This window comes from Electrona antarctica, assembly GCF_951216825.1.
Source record: "Electrona antarctica genome assembly, chromosome: 3".
NCBI classification, from domain to species: domain Eukaryota; kingdom Metazoa; phylum Chordata; class Actinopteri; order Myctophiformes; family Myctophidae; genus Electrona; species Electrona antarctica.
This window is the reverse complement of record NC_136808.1, coordinates 38,587,313-38,615,198: the sequence shown is the minus strand read 5'-3', so window position 1 is coordinate 38,615,198 and position 27,886 is coordinate 38,587,313. Positions and strand designations below refer to the sequence as shown.

General features: G+C 44.5%; 1 protein-coding gene across 1 annotated transcript in view; it reads right to left on the bottom strand.

Annotated features, from left to right (window-relative positions):
• Positions 1–27,886, bottom strand: part of abcc12 (ATP-binding cassette, sub-family C (CFTR/MRP), member 12) — a gene marked incomplete at its 5' end in the record, with an annotated part of 41,980 nt that overhangs the window by 12,006 nt on the left and 2,088 nt on the right. Inside the window, 20 exons of the mRNA XM_079496327.1 lie at positions 1,309–1,446; positions 2,257–2,483; positions 3,484–3,666; positions 4,443–4,546; positions 5,254–5,349; positions 5,589–5,642; positions 6,155–6,254; positions 7,511–7,630; positions 8,374–8,577; positions 15,510–15,582; positions 16,139–16,263; positions 17,615–17,686; positions 20,512–20,775; positions 21,064–21,171; positions 22,479–22,627; positions 23,424–23,571; positions 23,853–24,026; positions 24,324–24,560; positions 24,792–24,939; positions 25,770–25,916. Coding sequence (XP_079352453.1) covers positions 1,309–1,446; positions 2,257–2,483; positions 3,484–3,666; positions 4,443–4,546; positions 5,254–5,349; positions 5,589–5,642; positions 6,155–6,254; positions 7,511–7,630; positions 8,374–8,577; positions 15,510–15,582; positions 16,139–16,263; positions 17,615–17,686; positions 20,512–20,775; positions 21,064–21,171; positions 22,479–22,627; positions 23,424–23,571; positions 23,853–24,026; positions 24,324–24,560; positions 24,792–24,939; positions 25,770–25,916 — 2,871 coding nt within the window. The remainder of the gene's footprint in view (positions 1–1,308; positions 1,447–2,256; positions 2,484–3,483; positions 3,667–4,442; positions 4,547–5,253; positions 5,350–5,588; positions 5,643–6,154; positions 6,255–7,510; positions 7,631–8,373; positions 8,578–15,509; positions 15,583–16,138; positions 16,264–17,614; positions 17,687–20,511; positions 20,776–21,063; positions 21,172–22,478; positions 22,628–23,423; positions 23,572–23,852; positions 24,027–24,323; positions 24,561–24,791; positions 24,940–25,769; positions 25,917–27,886) is intronic.

The following is a 27,886-nucleotide window of genomic DNA, read 5'->3' as shown; positions in this document are numbered from 1 at the left end:
ACCTATAGTACCTGCAACCAGGGTATCGTGCCTGGTTGCAGAGTAAATACTTATAAATACCGGGTAGTTAGCTGGTAATTACATACTAAAAACGTATAAATACCTGGTAATTGTCAGGAACATACTTGGTAATTACCTGGCAACCAGTGTGTCATTTACCATGGTAAGTTCCATATAATTACCAGGAGATTATACAGTAAATAGTTATACATACTGGGTAATACTTGGTAATTACATAGTAATTACTGAGTAATGTATCTGGAAGTTACCATGTAATTACCAGGTAATTAATGGGCAAATACTTATAACTACTACCTGGTTGTTACCAGGTAATACCAGGTACTTACCTATTATTACCAGGTAATTACCTGGTAGTTACCTGGTAATTACCGTACCGTAAAATGAAGGGTTACCATATATTTTATATATATACCCTGGCTGTTACAAGTAAAAGGCATAGCTGTATTCAAAATCTTACTTGAGAAAAATAACAAAAGTATTGCCATCAAAATATACTTACGTACAAAAGTAAAAGTAATCACATTTGTCAAAATTTGTCAAACTGTTTCAGATTTGGCAGATCTACAAGGCAAGCTCACAACAGGTTGCGATGTGAGTGTGACGCATTATGAGCTTGTAGTTCTGAGTAGCCTAAGTACTGTATAAAATAGGGCTTATGTGGTCAATGCCTATTTTGTATAATCTTAATCTGCTAAGTAACTAGTAACAAAAGCTGTCAAATAATTGTTGTGGAGTAAACAGTATAATATTGGACTTGGAATATTGGAGATATAATGGAGTAGAAGTTTTCAATATCAAAACATGGACTCAAGCTCTCTACCCGTGCTTCAAACGAGCGTCACCGCACAACTAATGAAAACATAAAAAACAGCTGTGCTGGCAGCTGTGGCTTCTAACTAAACTAGGTGTTTACACGTTTACACAGGACAGGACGATAGAGGCTATATCTGTCATTAAAAATATGTTATAATGAAATTGAGTTGGCGTGGTTTTTTTTTAAAGGCAACTGTGGTATAATCACAATATTCTGTAACAACCTCTCATGTAACATTGCTGAATTCCAAACTCCATAATCAGTTCTCTTTTTCAGTCACACAGAGAAGTTAATATAATGTATGTATTTGAGAATATAAAATTACATTATACTTTACATTGGAAACTACTACTACTACTACTATAAAACACGGTTTATTTTTTTCGTATATAGTTGATAGTGGGATCTAATGTTTCTGTTTTCAATAGGAAGATCTGCATAATTGTCTGAAAATGTAAATGTAAATGTCATACAGTTGAACGTAGATGTGTTGCTTCTCATAGGCATGGATGACATTTAGACCCTGGATGGTGGAGGTGGTGAGAGAAATCCACGGAGACCGACTGATGTTCTCCATCCTTTTCATCTCACGAATACTCCTCTGGAACACACTGTATAAGACACACACACACACACACACACACACACACACACACACACACACACACACACACACACACACACACACGCACACACACACACACACACACACACACACACACACACACGCACAAGCACACGCACATGCACACGCACGCATGCACGCACACACACACTCACATCGCGTCACTTTGTGCCACGATGTGAGCTTGTCCATCTGCTATTTTTGAGAACTACGGTACTGATTTAGGAGCGATTTGTAGTATCAGCCTCAGGTCTTAAATCTCACAAAACTTTCCTAACTCATAGAAGTGGCTGTGATTCTTCAATTAAAGTATAATGTCTTCCTTTTCAGATGAAAATGGCCCAATATCTCTCTTTTATATTTAGAATATAAAGAAATCGATGGTCATCATACTATTCAGTAGAAAGAGGGCACCCCTGTCATTCCTCCCCCGAACACCTTTCACAAAAGACAGCATTTAATTAGGTGGATAGGATCAAGCTGTGGCCTTCTTTCAAAATGCCAAAGAAACCTAATGGCTGAGTGTCTGTGGGTGCGAACCCTTTTACGTTGTTTTTTTTTTGCGGCTTTCGCCTTTATTTTATATTTTTGATTGAGGGACAGACAGTAGGCTGACAGGAAATGGGGGAGAGAGATGGGGGAGTGACATGCAGTAAAGTCCATCGGGATCGGGAGTCGAACCCACGGCACACTGCCAGACTTGGACTACCGGCCAAGGTGCCTGGACCACTGAGCCACGGCCCAGGCCACACTTTTACGTTTTGATGGTTCAAACATAAACTCAAACATAACTCACAAGAGGATGAGACCAAAGATGATTCCCAGCAGGGCTATAACTGCCAGCATGGCGGGGAATATCACGGCAATGCTCAGCATGGTGTAGGTGACCAGGAGGGCGAACTGCAGGAAGTTCTCCATGTTGAAAGGCAACACGGCATCCAGTTCGTCCATGTCTTTGGAGAAGCGGTTGACCAGCCGCCCTGTCGGAGTGGTGTCGAAGAAACTCATGGGACTCGCTATGACCTGAGGAAAGACAAGCATGGGCGGTGTAAAGTAGCTAAGTACATTTACTTAAGTACTGCACTTAAGTACAATTTGGAGGTATTTTTTACTGTACTTTACTTGATTATTTCCAATTTCCAATACTTCCACTACATCTGAGAGGCAAATATTGAATATACATTAAACACTTCAGCCCTATACATTTCGGCCATTTTAAAATAGCAGATTTACAAGCTCACAATGCAACACGAGCTTGTAGATCTGCTATTTTCTAAATATTCTTGGGACATTCTGCATAGTGAGTACTTTCTACTTTTGGTACTTTTGTAGTACATTTTGAAGTCCAGACATTTACTTGTAACAGAGTAGTTCTACATCACATTATTGATACTTTTACTTAAGTAAAACAATTGAGTACCTTTCAGTCACAAATAATCAGACTCTGTTCAAATCTCAGTTGTATACTTGTTAGTTATTGGTAGGGTATTTGTCACTGTACATTTGCACATGCGTGAAATCTATCCTCTGGTATCCTAGTTTCTTGACGCACTATCACTGTATCTCTCAAATGTATGTGATTATTTAATATTTACCTTTCTTGTTGTTCTCGATAAGAGCGTCTGTATAGAGCATCGCAGTCCCACCCCCGACGAGCGGCCCGGAAGAGAATTTCCCATTCATTTTTCACATATAGACGTTTCAGAAAGTAATTATTTAAAGACCTTGCCATGCTGTTTTCGTGCTCATACCCACCCAGACACCCAGCCAGCCACCCACCCACACACATAGCTCCGTAAGGGAGTGGTTGCACCACTCAAAAAGGGCAGGGTATAACACTTTTTTTTGTTCAGCCCAAAAAAATGTGTTTATTGTCATGATTTGGCAGGAGCCCAGTTGGCTTTGTCCGAGGCTTAAAGGTCTTTAAATAATTACTTTTTGAAATGTCTATGGGAAAAATTAATGGGAAATTCTCTTCTGGTGCCCTCGAAGGGGGCGGGACTGCAACGCTCTATAGCCTTACCTTTTTACACATCTTGTTGTGGAGTTTGGTGGAGGCGTTCAGAGTGAACTTGGTGAACGAGTAGCCCTTGATGACGCTTAAGACCAACATGACGACCACGATCAGTCCGTATACCAACTGGTAGAAGGACATCTCAGGGTTCAAGGAGATGTTTCCCTGATCTCCAACGCTCACATTGGCACTCTGTCAGCACAACGCACAGCTTGTCACACTCACAGTATTTTATAGAGGCTATGCGCGTGGCATCATCGTACACGGAAGTTATGCGAAAACGCCTACTGGATGGTAAAAAAAACTACTTCTGGTCTTGACAGCCCAATACATCCAAACAGAAAAGTCTGATTGTAATCTGATTGTGATCTGATTCTATTAAGCGACTTTAAACTCACCAACATTGCAGCTGGAAAGCATGAATCATAAAAGTCCACAGAAAGCATTTTTTGAGCAGCGGACTGCTTTAGATATCATGTCTAGGGTTGGGATCTGTAAACGGAGGACTCAGAGGAATCGGATCCAACATTGAGGAACCGGAATCGGTTCCATCACATTTGGAACCATTTCTGGAACCGGGTTTTATCTCACTGATGGGGAAGGTTTGTGGACTTCATGTCTGCTATACAATTACAATACTGGTGGTTCTCAAACATTTAAATTTAAGGACCACCATAACACCTCTAAGGGTCCATTTGGAACCCCCTACACCTAGAGGAATCGGAAACCATTAGGTCAGTCCGTTGTGCTCCCCAGGTTGGGGTAGCGCCAATGATACAAAAATCGTGGGATAATATAAAAAAAAAACAATGAACGAGAAAGAACCAGGGCGAAGGAAAATGCTAGGCCGAGTCTGAGTGGCGATTATTTAATTATTACCTAATACCCATCTGTGCACTTTGAGTTTATGTAAAGCAAAGTTTTTATGTACAAAATGTGTTGTACAAATAACATGTGATCCCTCTCACCCCATGTCCTTGTTGAAGCCAGATGGAGAGCCACCAGTTGGAGAAGGCCGTAGTTCCCACCAACAGGAATATAATCGACATAACGAGGAACGTAGCGAAATAGCCTGGAACACAACACACAGTCACTGAAATGTGTGTGTTTGTGTGTGTGTGTGTGTGTGTGTGTGTGTGTGTGTGTGTGTGTGTGTGTGTGTGTGTGTGTGTGTGTGTGTGTGTGTGTGTGTGTGTGTGTGTGTGTGTGTGTGTGTGTGTGTGTGTGTTTGTGTGCGTGCATGCGTGCACACGTGTGTGCCAATACTGCAATGTAAAAATAATCTACTTGTAAGAGAGTAGTTACATTGCAGTATTGGCACACACGTACTGGCATCAAATGTACTTAAAGTAAAAGTACTCTTTGTGCAGAATGCCTCATTTCAAGTTCTCAAAATGTACAGAAATTTAATTTCTTTTGAAAATGCAGATCTAGAAGCTCGCAACATGTCGCATCGCAACGCATTGTGAGCTTTTAGATCGGCTATTTTCAAATGGTCGAAATGTATATAGGGCTGAAGTGGTTAATGTAAGTGTTGTAATAATAATCCAAATCTACAAAGTAACTAGTAACACAAGTTTTCAAATACATGTAGTGGAGTGAAAGTACAACATTTGTCTCTGAGATGCAGTGAAGTAGAAGTAAAAGTACTGGAAATTGGAATTACTCAAGTAAAGTACAAATACCTCAAAAGTGTATTTAAGTACAGTACTTTCCACCACTGACTGTATGTCTGTTGTAACAGCTGTGTGTACTGCGTGGTAATCACGTGTGGTTTACCTCCACCAGCTTTGCAGTAGTGATGATACGTTTTCCAAGTGACAGAACCCTCATTAGATCCTTCCTTAGTTACCAGCTGATTCTTTGTTGCTCTACCTATAATAATAATAATAATAATAATTAATGAATTATGAATAATAATAATAATAATAATAATAATAATAATAATAATAATAATTAATCTTCAACTACAAAAGCCAATACATTTTTATCGAAATCTGATGACATCCCAACAGAAGAAAATAGAAAAGAAAATAATTATACATTGAAATATAATCTCTTCTTTTTAACACAAATCAGGCCACGTTATATTACAGATGTTCTTTTAGACTTACGTTTTTTATCAGGCTTTTTTTCTCCATCATCTTTTTCATCTGACATGTCAAAGGCTGTTGGGAAGCATGCAAACAAGCACTCAAAATACATTTACTTTCACAGACAGTATTGAATACAATACCCAGCTTTCCCTCAGGTATCAACAAAGTAACATTATCTTTATTATACAAAAGTAGGCCGATGACCGCTGGGAACGACGGCCGTTGGGAACGACGACCGTTGGGATTGCATGATAGTTTTGAACAACTGCCAGTCTGACCGAATTAAAATGCCATCACCTTCCTTTCATAAAATAAATAATATATATATATATACACTTTAGACCACTGTTTCCCAAACAGTGCAGGGTCGGGACCCATTTGTGTTGTGGGCCATTGACAATTTTTTATGGGTCACGACTCAAATTTATATTTTTCAAAAGATAAGGCATTTATATCCAAATATCATGACCAATGGCATTGTACGACTAAACAATAGGACCCAATGATGAAATTAATAATAAATTAAATTAAATTAAAAAATAAATGATTTAATATAAATGTTTCCCAAAAGCCTCCATTCCCACCTTTGTTGTCATGCTGACTGTCTATGTGGTCTTCTAGTTCCATCTCCTTGGTTTTGGTGGGGGGGTCGGGTGTAGACTCCTCTTCCTCCTCTCTTTCAGTCTGATAGCAGAAAGAGACAACGTTAAAGTCAGAGAAGAGTTAGAAGACAGACAGCAGGAACGTGTGCGTAATTCATGCAGGATGTCACTTCCCAAAAAGAACAGATCTAACAAGCTAACAATGCATTGTCATCTTGTAGATCTGTTGCTTTTGTCACCCGACACCATTGTACCACATGCACATTGAATGAAGCAGATAAAGGACATACGATTCTGGTGGGATTTATCATTTGTAACGATAGTATTTGTACAAACAAAGGAGTATGATATAGATTGTGTGCGCGCGCGAGCGTGCGTGTGTGCGTGCGTGCGTGCGTGTGTGTGTGTGTGTGTGTGTAGTTTGTATGTAATTAAACATAATGTGTTAACGTGTGCACTAGATTAGTGAACAGGGTGGGCTACAACTCCTTCTGCCCTATGTTTGTTTAATTGTATTTGTGTAGGTCAGGAGTATGTTCATGTCAGGTATGTTCTTGTATTTCATTTCATGTTATTTATACATTTATTTAAGTGTTTCCGTATAACCAGTGGTGGCGCCAGGGAATTTTGAGCTGGGATTTTTATAGCAGGTGCTATTTTGGCATCAGGCAATAATGAATGTTACCACTAAAGACAAACATGAGTCAGTGATTTCAGTGGGCCAATTTTAAATAGGTAGGTTACCTCATAACGATCCAATGCAATTCCTTGAATTTGGAATTAACAAATCAAATGAATACCAAAAGTCGATACAATACACAACAAGCACGAACAACATACAACAATCTCATATCTTGGTAAATTAAGTCCATAATTGAGTTCCTTGGCCTGTTGGCAGCATGCACAAATTTGACACTGTGATCAGTGTACAAGATTGCAAGATTATCTGCGGATTGGCACACAGATGGATGGGCACACAATGCATGCACAAACTGCGTGCATGGACATGATCACTCACTCTCACCAACTCCACAATATACTGTAAAAAGAGAGGTCACCACAGAAAGTATCAGTGGATTTACAAAATACAAACAGGCTAGAATTAAGCATCATAGCCCAGGTAATGTAGTGCCATCGTATGCTACTTTAGAAGCATCAATTCACAATTCTACATATATCAAGACATATCATGTTTTCCTTCTGTATTCCGTAACCTTATCCCAAAACACTGAACACAGAGATAATAACAGTACAGGACAGTTATGGTTTAGTATTTATTGCATCATATATTTACAGTTCAGGTCAGTTCTGTGTTATTGCATCATATGTTTACAGTACCTGGTACTTAGTGATGAGTTGGGCGTAGCGGCCCCCGGCCCACATCAGGGACTTGTGGCTTCCACACTCTCTCACCTCCCCTTTGTCCATAAGCACCACCTCATCACAGAACTCCAGATACTGACACGCACGCACAGACGTACACACCCATGCACAAACACACGCACGCACGCACGCACGCACGCACGCACGCACGCACACACACACACACACACACACACACACGAAAAAAAAAAATTTCAGGAAATTAAGAAAACCTTATATTTTTAAAACAATGCAATACTGCCTCATCAAAGTTGGTATTGTGACTTTATATATTGTCAATTACTTGTATGAGAGGGGAAGAGGTGGTGGAGTTAGCTGCTTTAGCAGACAGTTTGAGGGTCCAATGGAGTTAGGTGGTTTTGTCAGAAGCACTTTTTAATACTTTTGGTTCTAATTTTTTATAACCAACACAGGGTGTTCAATAGCATTGATTTATGATTTAAAAAAGAAAAATGGAGTTAAGTGGTTTCTGGTGGACAGCAACGAATACTGCATACAATTCAACTCTCAAGGGAGAATCATAATAAATGGTGAATGTAACTCATGCATTGTCAAGTGTTTTTTTTTTTTTTTTTTTTGTACAGCTCTTGACAATGTATGTAATGTGTCTGACTATCTGCTCAGACACTGACAGTCTGCATTTCTATACATTATATAAATGCAGACTATTTCTCATCATTTCCCAGGTCAGGTGTGTTTCATAACATCATGTATGTACTGGCATCTGCAAGGTCTAGCGTTGGCCTTAGTCTAGTTTTGAACATGGTTCTAGACAACTTGAGCTACAGCCACGCTGTGAAAACAAAGCCCTACAGTACCTGTAGCTGATGAGTGACCAGGATGATGGACTTTCCCTGCAGCTCCTTCTTAATACACTCCTCAAAGATGTGTTTTCCTACATGTGCGTCAACGGCCGACAGTGGATCGTCCAGCAGTAATATGTCTCTGTTGGAGTAAACTGCTCTGGCCAGACTGACCCTCTGCTTCTGGCCTCCTGATAGGTTCAACCCTCGCTCGCCTATCTGGAGAGGAGAACAGCAGTGGCGTAAAGTAACTAAGTACATTTACTTAAGTACTGTCCTTAAGTACAATTTTGAGGCATGTATTTCCCAATTTCAGTTATTTTACACTACATCTCGGATCCAAATATTGTACTTTCACTCCACTACAATTATTTGAATACTTAAGAAGATTTTGATTAATATTACAAAAAATCAGCCCTATATATATTACAGGCTTTCAGCCATTTGAAAATAGCCAATCTACAAGATCACAATGCGTCGTGAGCTTGTGACATTCTACATTTACTGGGTACTTTCTACTTTTGTAACTTTAAGTACATTTTGATACCAATACCTTAGTACTTTTACTCAAGTAAAATTTTAATTCCGGAACTTTACTTAAACAAAGTATTTCTATATTGCAGTATTGATATTTGAGTAAAACATGCAGGTACTTTTTCCACCACTGGAGAAGAGGACAGGAAGGACAAGAGGAAAGACGAGAGATTACTGCATTATTAACCTGAATGTTTAACATTCCCCCACAAGGAACTGCTTTTTACAACCTTGAACTGAGATATGAACTGGAATATGCTACAGTATGTAGTGGAGACTCCGGTATGGTGTATCTTGTGGAGTTTTGTCACTTTGTTGCACCTTATCTCTTTTAAATTGTACTAATCTGTTCTATTCAACTCTGTTCTATTGTTTCTGAGAGGAAGAGGAGCTGGTATGAGGAGCTGGCAGGCGAATGCCGAAGCAGGGTTTGGAAGACTCGCTGCAACACTATAGAGGTCCGGTGCAGAGGGTAGCACCATGACAAAAGCCCTAAGTATGTATAATGCACAGTGCACTTTGGCTGCTGCTATACTCACACACCGCACCTTTATATATATTGTGGTGTCTCGATGGTAAATCACCGCCCAGGTAAGAATACCCCCCGGAGGCCAGCAGAGGCAGAGAGACAGGAGAGGGACATGCCAACCACTGGGAGTGGTTGTGGAAGCCAGGTACATTCCCCGTCACCTGTTGGACCAACTGCGATGCGCGTCACCAGTGTTCGCCCATTAGGGGAGACGTACATAACTGAGTCCTCTCTGCCTCAGAACAGATCACACTCCGGGGGGTGAGGAAGCACGTACGAGACTGCTAGGGCGGTGAGTCGAGAACCACTATTCACCTGTCATTCTATGCCACTATGTGAACTGTCATGCTGACACCTCTGTCTTATTCCCCCCAGGCTAATACGGAGCGCACGCTACACGCGCATTGGGAGCGCGCCTGTCAGTTGTAGCGCAACCATAAAACCCCGAAGGGATACGAGGAGTAGAACCTGAACGGATACGGAGCGGGGAAAAGGAGTGACGGGATCGCTGCCCGAGTACCCCAGCCTGGAGAGAGACCTGGTTCAATCTGATAGTTACTGACCGGCTCAGCTATCGATACTGACCGTCCCCTCTCCCCAGTACAGTCCAGAGACTAGGTCCCGCGACTACCTGGCCAACCGCCCCACCTAGGGGCAGAGAGAGAGAGAGAGAGACTAAGATCATCATCCGTAGAGAAACCCTATCAGTGTCCCTCTCTTTTTTCTAAATAAAAACGCCTTGGAATAGGCAATTGTTCCTCTGACTCCTGGGTTTTGTGTGCCAGTCACCACAAATGGTGGAGAATGCGGGCATGACTGGTTCACGTTAAAGAGAAAAAAAAAAAAAAACCACGCATTATGGAGCAGAACAACGCTATTGCCGCCCTGATGCAGAACCAGGCTGAATTACAGGCGGCCGTGCACCAGATGGCACAGAGCCTACGACGAGATAATGTCGCCGGCCGACCCCCGGGGGATGTGCTCTCAAAACTGACGACCCAAGACGATATCTCGGCCTACCTCGAGCTCTTCGAGCGGATAGCCGCCCGAGAGCGATGGCCGGTTGTAGACTGGGGATCCATAATCTCCGGCTTCCTGACTGGAGAGCCGCAACAAGTATGCTGTGACCTGACACTCGCAGAGGCCCGTGATTATCAGAGACTGAAAGCCGCTGTGCTAGCCAGCCAGGGCAACAGCCTCCCCGCCCGGGCTCAAAAATTCCACAATTGGACATATTCCATTCACCAGCCACCCCGCGCCCAGGTCGCCGCACTCACGCGCCTCACCGGCAAATGGCTAATCGCAGACGGTGACATGCCATGGATGGAGAGGGTGGTCATCGATAAATGCATACGTGCTCTGCCACCAGAGGCTCGGCAGCACGTCGCACAGGTGAGCCCCGGCTCCGCCGACAGGTTGGTGGAAATACTAGAAAATTGGCAAGTCACCCGTGACATGATGAAACACACGCGCACCGAGGCACCCAAACCCGCCACCGAGGAGCGGTCTGGCCGAGACCGCCGCCAGTCCAAAGGGCCGCCACAAGGCCAGCCACCACAGGGCCGGGGTGGCGGTTCCGACCGGTCCCCTCGAGCAGACAAGCCCCGGAAGTGCTACGTATGTGGGAGAATAGACCACATCGCTTGGGCCTGCCCCGAGCGAGACCGTGACGTTTCCTTGGCCAGCGTGTCCTCAGAGAGCAACCGCCCCGCGTTACACACCCAGAGCAAACAGGGCCAACAATTCACTATCCCTGTGAAAATCGATGGCACCGATGCACAAGCCATCCTGGACTCTGGAAGTGCGGTCACGCTCGTGCGCGCGGACCTGGCCGGACCGCTAAGCCCTGAGACTGTCCCCGTCACCTGCGTCCACGGGGACGTGCGCCACTACCCCACAGCAGCGGTGCGTATCCAGACGCCCCGAGGGGATGCCGTGGTGGCAGCTGGCGTTGTTCCAGAACTACCGGTCCCCCTCCTCCTAGGCTACGATTGCTCGCTCTTCGAGCGCTACTGGAACCCGGGACGACGAGCAGAGAGACCCCGTAGACAACGCCGGACCCGCCGGCGCCAACCACCGACCGCGCCGCGGGCCGCCTACCCCGCATTCCGCGGCCTCGACGAGGAAGCTCCGAGCGACGGCTCGGCCCGAGCAGGAAATCGAGCGCTCTCGAGCTCCTCCGACTCCAGCCAGCCGAATAGCCCCGAAGATGACCGAGACGCGCCGGGCTATGAACCCCGCTCCACAGAGAGCCCGGACCCCTTCGCAGAGTTCCCGACCGCCGAGCAGAGAGAGACCCCGTCCCGTGGCGAGTACGCCACCCTCCAGTGGGAGGATCCTAACCTCCGCGGCGCCCGGGAGCAAGTGTCTACTATCGATGGCCAACTCTGCGATGGGGTGAGTGAAATAGTTACTCCTTATTTCGCTGTGAAACGAGGGCTATTGTACCGGGGGGTAAAGAGCCGCGACGGCCGCGTCATAGAACAGCTATTAGTGCCAAAGCCATACGTGAGCCGTGTACTATATTTAGCCCACTCTCACCAACTAGGTGCTCATCTGGGAGTCCAAAAAACACACGATCGTGTACTAGACCGCTTTTATTGGCCAGGCGTGAAGAAAGCCATAGAAGATTATTGCAGGAGCTGCCCGGAGTGCCAGCTAACCGCTCCACGCCCCTCACAGCGCAACCCACTTATCCCACTACCCATTATCGAGGTACCGTTCTCTCGCATTGCCGTGGACATTGTGGGCCCGCTGCCTAAGACGAACCGGGGCCACAGATACATCCTAGTAATCCTAGATTACGCTACTCGGTACCCCGAGGCGATACCGTTACGCGCCGCCACGGCTAAAGCCGTGGCGCACGAACTCCTCATGTTGATTAGCCGGGTGGGGATCCCGGATTCCGTCCTTTCGGATCAGGGCACCTGTTTCATGGCTCAAGTCATCACGCAGCTATATAAGTGGCTAAAAATAAAGCGAATTAAAACGTCTGTTTATCACCCCGAGACCGACGGGCTCGTTGAACGATTTAATCAGACATTAAAGAAAATGTTGAAGAAGCTACCCGATGTCGATGGCAAGGACTGGGACAAGCTGCTTCCATATGTAATGTTTGCTATACGTGAAGTTCCCCAGGCCTCTACAGGGTTTTCCCCATTCGAGCTGCTCTACGGACGACAGCCGCGCGGATTATTGGACCTGGCACGAGAGGCCTGGGAGAGCGAGCCATCCCCACACAGGAGCGTGATCGATCACGTAGAGCAAATGCAGGCGCGAGCCAAGAGGATTTGGCCGCTTGTCAGAGAGCACATGAAGCAGGCACAGCAGGCCCAGTGCCGCGTCTACAACCGTGGGGCCACGCAGAGAGAATTCCAGGTGGGTGATAAAGTGCTAGTATTAATCCCCACGTCGGAATGTAAATTCCTAGCTAAATGGCAGGGGCCATATGAGGTTGTGGAGAAGACGGGAGCCGTCAATTACAAGGTGCGACGGCCCGGCCGCCGAAAAGGAGAGATTATTTATCACGTAAATCTATTAAAAAGATGGCAGCAGCCTGAAGAGATGCCCCTGCCCGCCTTGTTGAACTCTATCTCTCCTCAGAATGTCGCCGAGGTCCCCATCGGCGGGGACTTGTCCCCCAGTCAGACCCAGGACGTGAAGGAGCTCCTCGGCCGGTACCGAGACCGCTTCTCTGAAATCCCCGGCCGCACCAACGTCATACGCCATGACATCATCACAGAGCCAGGGAAAATAGTGAGACAACGCCCATATCGCATCCCGGAGGCCCGGCGGCTCGCGATCCGCGACGAGATCAAAAAGATGCTGGAGCTAGGAGTAATCGAGGAGTCTTTCAGCCCCTGGTCCAGTCCCATTGTCATTGTGCCCAAGCCGGACGGCTCCCTCCGGTTCTGTAACGATTTTAGGAAGCTGAACGAGGTGTCGCTCTTCGACGCGTATCCCATGCCGAGGTCCGACGAATTGGTGGACCGGCTGGGACCGGCCCGTTTCGTCTCGACGTTGGACCTCACTAAAGGATACTGGCAAGTGGGCCTCACTGACCGAGCCAAGGCGAAGACAGCGTTCGCCACCCCCGACGGGTTATTTCACTACACAGTGCTGCCCTTCGGTGTCCATGGAGCCCCAGCCACGTTCCAGCGGCTCATGGACCGGGTCCTGAGACCCCATCGGTCCTATAGCGCCGCCTACCTGGACGACATAATAGTCCACTCCGAGACCTGGAGCCAACATCTGGTACATCTGGCGGCTGTCCTAGGCGCCCTGCGCAAAGCCGCGCTAACCGCCAACGCAAAGAAATGCCAGATCGGCCTAACAGAAACAGACTACCTCGGCCACACGATTGGCCGTGGCTTCATCAAACCCCAGTGCAAGAAGGTGGAGAGGATACGGGACTGGCCCCGCCCCGTCAACAAAAAGCAGGTGAAATCGTTCTTAGGTTTAATGGCATATTATCAAAAATGTATTAATAATTTCGCTACTGTTGCAGCCCCACTCTTTGAGCTGACGCGCAAGAGCCTCCCACACACAGTGAGGTGGAACCCAGAGGCGGAGGGGGCATTCCAACAGCTCAAAGCCGCTCTGTGCGCGGAACCCGTCTTAAAGGCGCCGGACTTCTCTAAGCCCTTCCTGCTGCACACGGACGCATCAGGGACGGGGCTTGGAGCGGTCCTCTCGCAAACCTTCGGAGGAGAAGAACACCCGATCACGTTCATTAGTCGCAAGTTACTGGATCATGAAAAGAACTATGCGACCGTGGAAAAGGAGTGTCTGGCCATAAAGTGGGCCGTGCACCACTTACGCTACTACCTCTGGGGCAGGTCATTCACACTCATCACTGACCACGCACCCCTCAAATGGATGTCCACTAACAAGGACAAGAATGCTCGCGTCACGCGCTGGTTCCTGGAGCTGCAGGACTACAGGTTCAAGGTGGAGCACAGGCCGGGACGAAGCATCCCCCACGCAGACGCTCTATCCAGGCGGTACGAGGAGGAGGAAGAGCCGCCCACGCCGAGCAAACGCTTAGGGGGAGGGATATGTGGTGTCTCGATGGTAAATCACCGCCCAGGTAAGAATACCCCCGGAGGCCAGCAGAGGCAGAGAGACAGGAGAGGGACATGCCAACCACTGGGAGTGGTTGTGGAAGCCAGGTACATTCCCCGTCACCTGTTGGACCAACTGCGATGCGCGTCACCAGTGTTCGCCCATTAGGGGAGACGTACATAACTGAGTCCTCTCTGCCTCAGAACAGATCACACTCCGGGGGGTGAGGAAGCACGTACGAGACTGCTAGGGCGGTGAGTCGAGAACCACTATTCACCTGTCATTCTATGCCACTATGTGAACTGTCATGCTGACACCTCTGTCTTATTCCCCCCAGGCTAATACGGAGCGCACGCTACACGCGCATTGGGAGCGCGCCTGTCAGTTGTAGCGCAACCATAAAACCCCGAAGGGATACGAGGAGTAGAACCTGAACGGATACGGAGCGGGGAAAAGGAGTGACGGGATCGCTGCCCGAGTACCCCAGCCTGGAGAGAGACCTGGTTCAATCTGATAGTTACTGACCGGCTCAGCTATCGATACTGACCGTCCCCTCTCCCCAGTACAGTCCAGAGACTAGGTCCCGCGACTACCTGGCCAACCGCCCCACCTAGGGGCAGAGAGAGAGAGAGAGAGACTAAGATCATCATCCGTAGAGAAACCCTATCAGTGTCCCTCTCTTTTTTCTAAATAAAAACGCCTTGGAATAGGCAATTGTTCCTCTGACTCCTGGGTTTTGTGTGCCAGTCACCACAATATCATCTCAGGTACTATGTGCAAATATGTTTTTACATCTCAGTATATACTGTATGGAGCTGACCTGTTCTGACATTCCATATGTTGATCTGACCTCATCAAACCCTGTACACTCAAGACATGATCCTTATGGCAAGTACATAATTCATTCCATGTTGATCTGACCCCCCATGTCAAAGCGCCAGCGCTCGCCCAGCAGTCTGCCATCAACGAGGTGGATGTGTGCACGCCCTCAGGTGTCTTACTGGTATTCTATAGCTAATTTTACCTCCGTTTGATCACCATAAGGCAGAATTTCCAGATCTGTTTTCAGACTGCAGGCTCTGAGCACACTGTCATACCTGAGAAGGAGGGGAGGGAACATTTAGTTGAAATTGTTTTCACTTTCAATTAGCCCTACGCTAAGTCCCACCCCAAAAAGCGATTGTCCAATGCCAATGCCATCTCTATGGGGGAGAAGGACAGCTTGCCTCCTTGCTGCTAACTATTAGACAAGGACGGGTTGGGGAGGGACTTAGCGAAGGGCTAATTACAGTTCAACCATCCATTTAGGTAAGTCTTACAACTGTGATCAAGTTATTTAGTACACAGAAGCCAGTTTGGCTGAATAAATCATTAGATGAGCACCAATTTACGATGATAATCAAAAGTGGTGTCCTCGATTGATATAATGCAATGTAATGTAAGGTAATTACTGGTGGAGAGCAATACTTCTTCAGTATCTCAGTAGTACTGTATACAGCACATAAACTAGTCCCATATGCCAAGGACCCCCAGAAACAATGTTTTAGAAACAAACAATTAAATCAACAACGTTATGACCAGCGAGCACTGACGCTTACACGAGTACAAGGAACTTAAATGATTATTATTTTTTTCTTCTAAATGTGCCTTTACCTGGTCTCCTCATAGGGTTCCCCCATCAGGATGTTCTCCCTGACTGTTCCATGGAAGATCCAGGCCTGCTGGGAGACGTAGGCAAACGTCCCATCAGCCGTGATGGAGCCACTGTGAAGGTGCATCTAGGATTGGTAAAACACGTGACAAGTTAGAATACAAATCTACATGAAACAAAACAAAACATGAAGGAAACTATAGGCTCACATCATTTTGTAGATTTATTTTAAGTTTTGTTTATTTTAACACTAAAGTTAAACGATTTTCAATGATTTTACAATCATAAAACACCTGGACAACAACCTTGCTCTAACATGTACTGTAGGTGTCAGCTGTGATGTAGTAAGTAAGCCTTGCCGAGCCATGTGGCTCTATGGCTCCTGTTTCTGTAGTGTGAGAATACTTCATGTACAAGTACAACGGAACCCATGGAAATGACGTTACCCTTGATGCTGAGTGCCAAGCAGGAAGGCATTGGGTACCATACATACCCAGTGTTTGGTATGACCTGGCTGGTGATCGAACCCCGACCTCACAGTCTCAGGGTGGACCACTCTAAAGGCCAATTCATATTCCAGTTTTAGGTGATAAGCTATTCACCTTTTCGGTGGTTCGTAAAAAACAGAGAGATGTGTTGGAGTGAGCAGTGAGTCACTTATCACTACGGTGTGACGTCAGTGGTGTGCTGTCAGGGCCAGCAAGGCCTTCTCTGCTGGCTCTGCACTTGCCTGATGCAGAAATTTATATTTTATAATAAATATTTTTCGAAAATATATTGTAGGGCGTTTTCTTTCAAGTGCCAGGATACTCTAGCTGGCCTTTGATGACGTTAACGTCTTGCCTGTATCCCATCGCTGGGGAAAAATATTGTCTATTGAGAAAAGATAACTGGTAAGCTTCTGCGCGAGTTCACATCTATGGGTTGACTGAGATACCTAAATTAACAGATTTAACTCACAAACAAACGCAGATTTTTTTTTGCGTGCTTTCGTGTTGTTGTTATGTAACGCCTTGTGTGTGTGTGTGTGTGTGTGTGTGTGTGTGTGTGTGTGTGTGTGAGGGGGAAGGGCGACCCCCCTCCCACTGCGTGACGTCATGTTGTAGTTATCACCTACAACTGGAGTATAAAAGGCCTTTACAAGGCCACTGAACTGATCTAATAAAAGCTTTTTATCAGATTCTGTTACACTACTGTGCCTTGAACTTTTCTTGAACTGAGATAACTCTGACTCTGACCTTTTGGGTGTGTTCTTTTTTCTTTTCTTTTTATTTTTTCCCTTTCTCTTTTTCAGTAGTTTTCAACTTAAAAATAAAAAATAAAATCAAAGACACATCCAGTCCTCCTATCTTATTAATTACACAACAAAACAATATTAAAGCAAGCAATATAAAAACCCACATAAGTCAGTGCACTTAAAGCACAGAAAATAAAAGTTGTTTTCTAAAAGTAGGATATTTGTAATGCTGGTGACCAACCTGTTGTAAGATGCTGGAGATCAGTGATGTCTTCCCACTCCCCACAATTCCACAAACCCCCAGCAGGTGACCCTGTAGAGGATGACAAGGATGGTCTGAGCTCAAGTTCATAATGGTTGACTCATTTGTTTTCTTTACTTACTTACTTACTTACTTACTTACTTACTTACTTACTTACTTACTTACTTACTTACTTACTTACTTACTTACTTACTTACTTACTTCCCGGGTCTCCCATGCAAGTGCTGAAATATGACCTTCAGCCACTGGTACAACTTCCATCCAGTCATGTCCAACCTAGCCTTTTTATATATTGCACGACTGTAAAGATGAAACAGAATTGGGGAGGAGGCTTCATGTCCTCTTTATCGCTTAATCATCAAAAGAGCTTCCGTACTCCAGACTGTATGACTAGGAACATTAAAGAGGAATGTGCACGGGGGCGTGGCCCGGTCTCCTGCGGGAGGTTTGCATATGCTCAGTGTATACAGGAACTGCGATGATGGAGTGTTCCAGCAGAGGTGCTAGATAGAAAGCTCATAACTTGTGATGTAAATAATGAGATCCAGAACAGCAGTCACCCTTCCCTTTTCAAATGTTTTATATCATCCACAGCACTTGAATGAACAGTTTCCATGTTCCTTTGTCATTTCACAAAAATAAAACACATGTAGGCATCAAAAGAACATGGAAAATCCACAAAAGAAAAATATACAAAAACATTAACATTTAGTAAAAAGAATCCAGTTATGAAATTGATATACTTTTTAAAATAAAAACAAAATCAACATTGTACTATTCTCTTTTTTTATATCCTTTTTATTATTTCAGTTCAGGGTCAGCAACTCTCATGCACCATCATCGCAGTTCCTGTTTACACTGCACATGTGCAAACCTCCCGCAGGAGACCGGGCCACGCCCCCGTGCACATTCCTCTTTAATTTTCCTAGCTGTATGACCGGAAGCATTTGAAAATTGTGGGAAGGAGGCAACAGTCTGGCCACGTGAGACTATGGTGACCTTCACACCAGAAAGCTTTACTGCGATTAAAACGAATCCTGCTGCACATTGTCGGAAAGTGTGCTTCGTTTGGCAGGTGTGAAGCATCATTCGAATCCTAATGCGCATCAAAGAACCACATTCTACTCCGACCAAAAACGGGGGTTTCGCTTCGCTTCCAATCGCACTCAGGGGAGGATTATCCAACGGGCCTGTTGGGCCCAGGCCCAGGGGCCCCTGAGCTAGGGGGGCCCCTGAGCTTGAGCGTCCACGTGACTGTGAAGAGGCTCAAGCTCCGGGGCCCCCCAAAATAGGGGTAACAGTGAATAACAGTGACACACAGTCCTTGTCACTGTTATTAAGAATGGGCTTATTCATTTGTGTCAATAAAATAACCCCAAAAGTCCTAAACCATCATGATACGGTACATTACTGCAAGTGTTTAAACCCTCAGTTTGCATTTACTTGGTTTAGTTTTTGGCTGTTTATTATTTTTAAGCAATCCCTTGCTGTAAATTCTGAATATTGCAGGCCTATATGTCATAATTGTTATGCGTACACGTGTGCAGACAGTATGCGCCACGTCTGGAAGAAAAAATGACGGTGGGCCAGGTGCCCATCATTTCTAGATCCGCCTATGATCGCACTTACGATTCGGTGCAGGTGTGAATGCAATCCGCAGCAAATAAAGGAAATTAAGCAAACAATGTGGCGGGTGAGGAGCTAAACACAGTTGGAGAGGGAGAAGGCATATTTTATGCAGCGCAAAGATGTCCCGTTACCGTGGATAGACGTGGTCGAATGAGGAGACCGAAGCCCTGGTCGAAATGAGGACGAGTACATTAATCAATTGCCTAAGGAAACACATAAAAACACTGCAGTGTAGCCTACAGAATATTCTGTCTGCGTGCCGTAAAGATGGAGTGCTGTCACTGTGTGGGGAGTAGGGACTTTGTCTGTCTGTGCTGAGCACGCTATGCCCAAAGGAACAGTGCGTGCGGAGGAAGAGAGAGAGAGAGAGAGAGGTCCAGTCCCCGACGACACGACACATGCACGTTATGAGTATAATTTTAACACCATAGATTTCACTGTGTGGGCTATAGTTTATGAATTGAACACATTGATAGTCTACCGAAGTATTAGGTGAGAATGTGACCTATGTCAAACCAGACACAGATCTATTCCAAAAGTGTCAATTGAAGAGCCAAAATACAACCACCCCAATTGTATAAGTTACTGTATATATCTACCATACAGATTGAACAAAATAACATTGTTTTCCCACAAAAAAAATATATATAATTAATTATATGTTACGTTGTCAATAAAGACAGGAAAAAAAGTATGGCCTGAAACAGTGATTCTCAATGTGGGGTCTGGGGACCCCAAGGTGTCCTTGAGGGCGTTCCAGGGAGTCTGGTGATTGATAGTTACTATTGTAGTAACCAAATGGACCCATAACGTTATGGTGGTCCTGGTCCATGGTTGCCTGGCTAATAAGCCAGACTCAAATCACACTGTCGTGTGGTATTTGAGTCTGGAGATGCTGTGTATGGATCTTGTTTCCCGGGGGGCGGATTCAAACATTTTCTCTTTGACGCAATTGGTCAGAGCTACTGTCAGTCAAAGGTCTCAAGCATTGAACGTCACTGTACCAAAGCCCGCCCATATTGCATACCGTGTCCCGATTGGCCACACCAGTTCTCTGGTGTAGGAAATGGGTGTACAATTGAGCCTCTCCAGACCGCAATCCGCCGGCAGGCAATTTTTTTTTGCCAACGGCTGATTCGGTCTGGCTTATTAGCCAGGCTAGGTCCATGGCGTAATGCTTACCAACACGGGGTTCTTGAAATTAAAGGGTTTGAGAACCACCACCCTGAAACACACAGAATACTCACCTTGGGTAAAGTGAAGGAGATGTTTCTCAGGGTTGGTTTCCCTTTCTCCTCCCCTGTCATCTCCTCAGGCATCTTCTTCTCCTGGTCGTCAGGGTCAGGCTTTCCTTCCTCCTCTGGCCATTGTCCATTCTCTTCAGTGTGCTCTGGCTCTGCATGCACGTCAGGATGCGCCCAGGACAGAATAGCGTTTTCCATCACTATGGCATAGCCTGTGCCGGTGGTCTTCTCCAGGTAGGACTCTGGGTTCTGAGTCAGCATCAGTTTCTGTGCCCCAGAAAGCAAAGAGAACATCATTTGAGAACTCATTTTAAAATAAACTACATAAGTGTAATCGCCGGAGCGCAGATCTCGGGGTTGGCGGGGTTGGCTACCCAGGGCTTTCATATTTAGAAGTCAATCGTAGCCAAACAAAATGGAATATGGTAAATCTGATCATTTTGATCACATGACTCCACGAAACTTCTCACGAAACCGCTCTCGCAAAACCGTTTTTTGCGGTCTTTGCGAAACCGCTCTGAGTTATGGGCAGACCCCCCTAGAAAGAAGAGTTACCTTGAGTCGCATTAGAGCGACACTGGCCTCAGCCACTGCCTTGATACTGTAGGGCAGTATGCCCAGACTGATCCTCATGCTGCCGAAGATGGAGATTATACTGAAGGCCTGCATCCACAAAAAGAAGAAGATTAACTACAGTACCTGGGAGTGAAGAACCAGGCATGCAGCTTTGGGAAGGACAGGAGTAGTAATGCTACTCATAATCAGCCTTATCAGTCAATCAAACACACAACTGCTGATTTTATTAACGGATTCTTATTCAACCTGTCAATTCAGAATTTGAGCAGGGTATTTTCCCCCCAAGACCTGTGTCAATTTTGTGTGTAAAAGATCTTGGAGAAGGTAATTAATGAGCAATTATACAAGTAAAAGTTCAAGTTACAATTTCAAACAATTCCGTGCAGGTGATAATTTTTCAAGGTGTTCGAGTTTGGAAGCGCTCATTGGTAATCACTCAACGGCCCTGCCCCTGCGTATCACCTGTTTTGAAATTGCACATAATGCAGGAGGGAGGCAGCAGGAGTGCTCCCAAACGCGTGGCTACGTTGTTTAATACAATCAGATAGGACTTTTCTGTTTAGATGTATGGGCTGTCAATTGCAAATTGTGGCTAGTTGCCACCCTGCCATTAACTTAATGGCAAGATGGCCACAGTCTGCATATGGCCTATAGACTGATCAGGGGCATACTAGGGTTGGGGGCTACTTGTGTCAAACTGACAACCAATCTGAGGTCTTTTGTCAGCAGACAAAGGCATGTCTATTAGAAAAGGTTCCCATATAGAGGGTCATTTAGTCTAGGAAAGATTAGGGAGTGCTTGTTTTTATGCACTGTATGTTACTGTCATGTGTTTTGTATTGTAATGTATTCTTAACTTATTAAAGGAGAATTCCGGACCAGCGCTTTTCTTACCGTAATCCGATTGTATTATATCCAAGAACCAGTAAAAACCAGTAAAAACGAGTAATAACCAATAAAAACAACATCCAGAGTGGTCCACACAGAAGCTTTTTACAGATGCTTTTTACAGAACAAAACACTGTGCAACGTCTTTGGTCTTTATGAAAGACAGATGTGTAGATTTTCTTTTCCCCGAGCTAATACAATAACCGATTTAGCTTAAGACCCAGTGTGCACGGTCGGAGCTGCGCTGCGCTCTGAATGTTATAATCTTTCACCCGTACCACTTGTTATTGGATATAATAACATCAGATTAAGGTAAGAAAACGATGAATCCAGAATTCTCCTTTAACTGTTAACTGTGAGAGGAACTCAATGGACTTTATTGTGTTATCCTCTTACTGCTTGTGCTTGTACAAAATGTAAAAGTTACCAAATTTTGACCAAAGATTGTTCGGTCAGACCACCCTATTAAAAATAATGATTCATATTGCACCAATATTCATACTTGCCTCTGCGCTGCCCAATGGAAGGCCAACTGCGGTGTGGACGACAAAGGTGAGGATTGTGGCCAGGGTGGGGATCAGGGTGGCAATGGAGGAGTTCACACTCTGGACGTAACCGGCTTTCTCTAGATGGCACTGCTCCGCTTTCCTGAGACCTGAAGATGAAGAGGATGGGGGAGCACACGGGTGAAATCAGCCCTCAACAGCTTCTGCCAGACATAACAGTGGTTGGCCCTTGCATCCAGCAGCCCAACCCAGTAGTCACTTTGAGTGGCACCGCACGAAGCCACAGGTATGTACTGCATGTTGGACATTACTAACCCTACCCCAAACCCTAACCGCAGTCTTTCTTAACCGGTCATGTATTTCGGAATCCGTCGCCTCAGTCTTAAACGGCCATGGTCTAAAACTTGACTTTATCGGCAAAAAAGTGGTGGCACAAAAATAGTGGTGCAAGCAGGATTCAAATGTAGGAGGTGTGGATTCAGAGTCTAACCAGCCAGCCAGCCATGATACCAAGCTGGCTGCCAGAATGGGTTTTCAGGCCGTGTTAGAATATGACAACGCCCAACTCAAAAGAAAGAAACCCTGCCAGAAGCCCCGCCCAGTAGGAGAGGGGTAGGGGAGGGGAGGGTCCCTCCCCATCCCCTCCCCATATTTTTGGCAGAAGCCGCTGATTTCACCCTTCTGCGATGGGGGATGCATGGAAGAAAGAAAAGAAGAAAGATAATGAGTATAATGGCAAGTATTTCCTACAGCTTTAAGTCAAAAAATCTGAACTAACCCTTTTTTAAGTGTCTTGATCAGGGACACTTTGACACGTAGACTGGGGCTGGGACACGAACTGAACCGGGGACCTTTTGTTTCCGAGGCCAGCCTCTCTACCCACTCAGCTGACAGGCTATACATAACTAATAATAATAATAATAATAAGGGTAATAATAATAATACCATGTATCTTCTCCTGAAAGCTGTCCTCCCAGGCGTACATCTTGATGATTTTGATGCTGTTCAGAATTTCATTCATGGTCATCACACGGGTATCTGTGAGTGTCACCGCTTTGGTTCTGAACATGTTAATGAACTTGGCCATGATGCCCTAAAAACGCACGCACGCACGCATGCACACACAAAGACAGAGCAGAGGAAAGCAATGTCCATAATGCAAAAGTGTTCAACAGTATAATCTACAGCAGTGTTTCCCAAACACTGGGTTGTTTTTCTTCTCTCTTCAATCAGAGCCCACTATTCGAAGTGAGACTTTTCCGGCTGTGATTTTGGAATCTGTTTGTAACCGCCTCTTTGGAAAGGAATCTTCCAGACTAATATCTACGCAGTGATGTTAGTCTGGCCATACCATGCTATACTGATCTATAGTACCTGAATGGGGATGAAAATGATGTAGACTGCGACCCCTATGAGTGCTGTGAAACCCAGGATGTAGCAGGAGTAGATGACACACAGAACTAGAAGTACGGGGCTATAGAAGATGAAGGGTATGAATACTGCTGCCTCAAACATCCTGTAGCTGTCAGCAGTCAACACGTTGATCATCTGAAGGAGAAGAGGAGGATGTTTTTCATTAGATTTCACTATGACAGTTGCATTCTAAACTAGAAATGCACTCTGTCGAGGTGCCAACTTGCGCCTTGCATACAGGTAGGCCATACATGGCCTACTTGTGCACAAGCAGAGCACGCAATTACTGCTACTAACTAATGTCTATTACAACTGCTGTTCTAAATCCTTTAGACCCGTTATTGACATTAAACCAACCTTGAAACGTACCTTAGTTACGTGTCAACGTAAAACGTAAAGAAAAAAGAACATTCCTGTTCAAACAACGTGTACCTCTCCCATAGAGATGGCTGAAGAATCTCGCAGCGAGATGATCTTCTGGAAGGCCAACATGGAGAAGGCTCCCTTCACCCTGACCGCCGTACGCAGGCTCAAAGCCCACGCCAGAGATGCAAAATAGGTTTTAAGGAACTCTGAAAAGAACAGAGCCACACAAAGACCCACACCGTATTCCAGCGAGAACGATAGAGGCCGCTCAACGTATTCTAGGATCAGATTCACCAACACCGCCTTTAAGGAGAGGAGAGGAGAGGAGAGGAGAGGAGAGGAGAGGAGAGGAGAGGAGAGGAGAGGAGAGGAGAGGAGAGGAGAGGAGAGGAGAGGAGAGGAGAGGAGACATATCACAATACGTATCACAATATCGTATCGTTACACCCCTACTACCGAGAGATTAGATAAACGGAAAGCTCCCATAGGTTTGATTCGAAAACAAAATGCAGTATATGTTTCTATAGTACTTACCGGCCCTATGAATACACAGGTCATGAATATAACCCCTGACATGAAGGCGACCACTTGTCTAGTTTTCTGGAAGCGCATGAACACTCTGCCTAGGGAGGCCTTCTCCAGACCTACTTTCTCAACCTCCTCATCCCACATCTTCTGAACCCTTCACAACACAGACAGACAGACAGAAAACCACAAAAAATAGACAGCTTAAGAAATTGACCGTTTTTTTTAACTCACATAGCTGGGCAGAATCGCAGGGTTGATTACTTGCGCAAGTATTGTGGTCGGCTGGACCAAAAGTGGTATGTATGTATGGTATGCATGTCTCTAATTGGCTATTGATGGTGACGTAATTAAGATATGTTTCAAGATATGTTTCAATGTTGGGTGGGTAAAAGGTAACGTATGTATGTATACAGTACATGTATTACTGTATGTCGGTAAGAATGGTGTTTTTTTTTTGTGCAACTGGAAATGGAAATTAAGAGTTTACATAGTACACATAGTGCATGCATAAACTTTCCTTAATGATTATATCTGGTTTCAGTATTTATTTATGATGTATTATTAAGGTTATTGTAGCAGTCAATTTGTATTGGGGGTGGAGAGGAGGGCGGAGCGGGGGTCGCGATACATGGCCAAAGCATTTCCGGGGGTCCCCAGCCAAAAATGTTGAGAACCCCTGTAATAGACATTAGTTAGTAGCAGTACTTGCGTGCTCTGCTTGCGCACAAGTAGGCCATATATGGCCTACTAAATCCGTAATCCATCTGCCAATTGGGGACTACCATTCTTGATGATGTAACAAAGGTACGTTTGGTGATTGGGTATGTATGTATGTATGTATGTATGTATGTATGTATGTATGTATGTATGTATGTATGTATGTATGTATGTATGTATGTATGTATCTATGTATGTATGTATGTATGTATGTATGTATGTATGTATGTATGTATGTATGTCACTCCTACCCCAACCAACACGCACCTCTTCCCATTGGGGTCCGACGCATCGAGGGGAGACAGGTAGAGCGAGTTTATATCCAGCTTGTTCTTAAACAAACACCACATGATGTGCGTCAACCACCAGAAGGTGGAGAAGGAGATGAACCCCGCAGAGTCCAGGGGGTGAGTCCTGGAGACAGGCGAGACAGACATAAAGAAGACACTGCTTGGTGACATGACTACATTGATATCACAACATGGACCAGAACGTGAATACGTTTGTATCATGTCAATGTGAGGATGTCTTCCATTATGTCTCATCGTGATACATTCAACCACATTATATTACACGATTCAATAATATTTTATTATAGGTTTATTTAGGAGGCCATGTCCACAAAAAATTGTTTTCTGATCTCTCAGTGCCAGCACTTTTCTGCTATAGTACTACTAATAAAGGCCTATTCATACTCCAGTTTCTGGCCACCTAAAATTACTCATCGCTCACCCAAACACATCTCTTGTTTTTACTAACCACCGTTCCAGCGGTCCCTTATCACCTAAAACTGGAGTATCATGAATGAATAGGCCTTAAGAGTACTTAGTGCAGTACCTATTATCAAAGTACTATGACATAATGTCATATTGATGACACCAGGGATCTGTCTTCACTGCATCTTTACCATTCCGTGTTACAGACACGCTAGCTAGTGGCACATGGCGTTTGAACGCTCTTGGCATCCAGTGTTTTTTGGGGTGGAAAACAGTCCAGAGGGCGCCACTCATCAATGTCACTTTCCCATTCAGAGGGTTGGAGCGACACCCACACAACTGGCACACATTGGGAGGTGAATGGCTCACTGCATCTGTTTGGATCTGGACATGATGTCCAAAGCGTTCTGCTGCTCAAAAGACATTTTCTGTGGAGACGGCCCTGAATTACACAGGTAGTGCTATGTAATGAATAGAAGATCAATCTGGTGAATTATCTTTCTTTACACTGTGGAAAGATTAAAGAAAATCATATTTGTAAATATTTTACCAGAATTTTTCATATTGTTCATTAGACAAATTCCTCATACATGCAAATATATATTTTGATTTGATTTATTATACATTATTTTGTTTAAAAGAAAAACACATGGCTTACTGCTTGCTTTTCACAGAGAGAACATGACAAGGACAGAAAACACAATAAAGTAGTCAGTGACTTATTTCCATTGTGGTCCTTGGTCTTGGACAAACAAAACAAAGAACAGACATTGGTACATAAAAGTTATATAAAACTTTTTTTAAACACTTTAACTATACCACAGCATAAATAAAAGAAAATTAAACAAGCGACTGTACTATATTCTGCACCATTGTCTGAAAGCCACAATTGGACCTTTTTCTTAAAAAAGATCATGACTGCTATTAGCAGTCATATATTATATATATATATATATATATATATATATATATATATATTTTTTTAGATGTCCCGATAATGTGTCGGATCGGCCCTTATTTGTCATATCGGTATCGGTGAATATGCCAGTCTAACCACCAATCCGACACAGGAGTAAGGGGTTGACACTATGGCAGGTAAATAAAATGTTGGGACATGTGGAGTTTGCTTTGGAGTTGCCCAAACTGCAAGTGCACATTTGAGTGAGGAGTCTGCTATAAACACAACACGAGATATATAGCTAGATAGCTATAAACACAACATGAGATCACGACACTGGTATCAGTATCGGCTAACACAGAAATTGAGGTATCGGGATCGGATCGGAAGCGAAAAAAGTTGGGACATCGGGACATCCCTAAATATATATATATGTATATATATATATATATATATATATATATATATATATATATATATATATATATAATTTGATCATTTTCTTGCTAGTTTATACTCCTTAATTATCTTACTAACCTTGGATTACAGGTTTGCTGGGCTAGTAAACCTAAAGCTTATTATTATTACTTTTGCATTATGTATTATTCGTTTTTCACAACAATAATAATGATAATAAAATCATCATTATCATCATCATCATCATCATTCATACTGTACCTTTGTGCATTGTGATTTTACTCACGTGATGCACTTTTGTGCTTGAAAGGTGTTATATTAAGTTTGTAGGCTATATGAAAGGGTTTTACTGC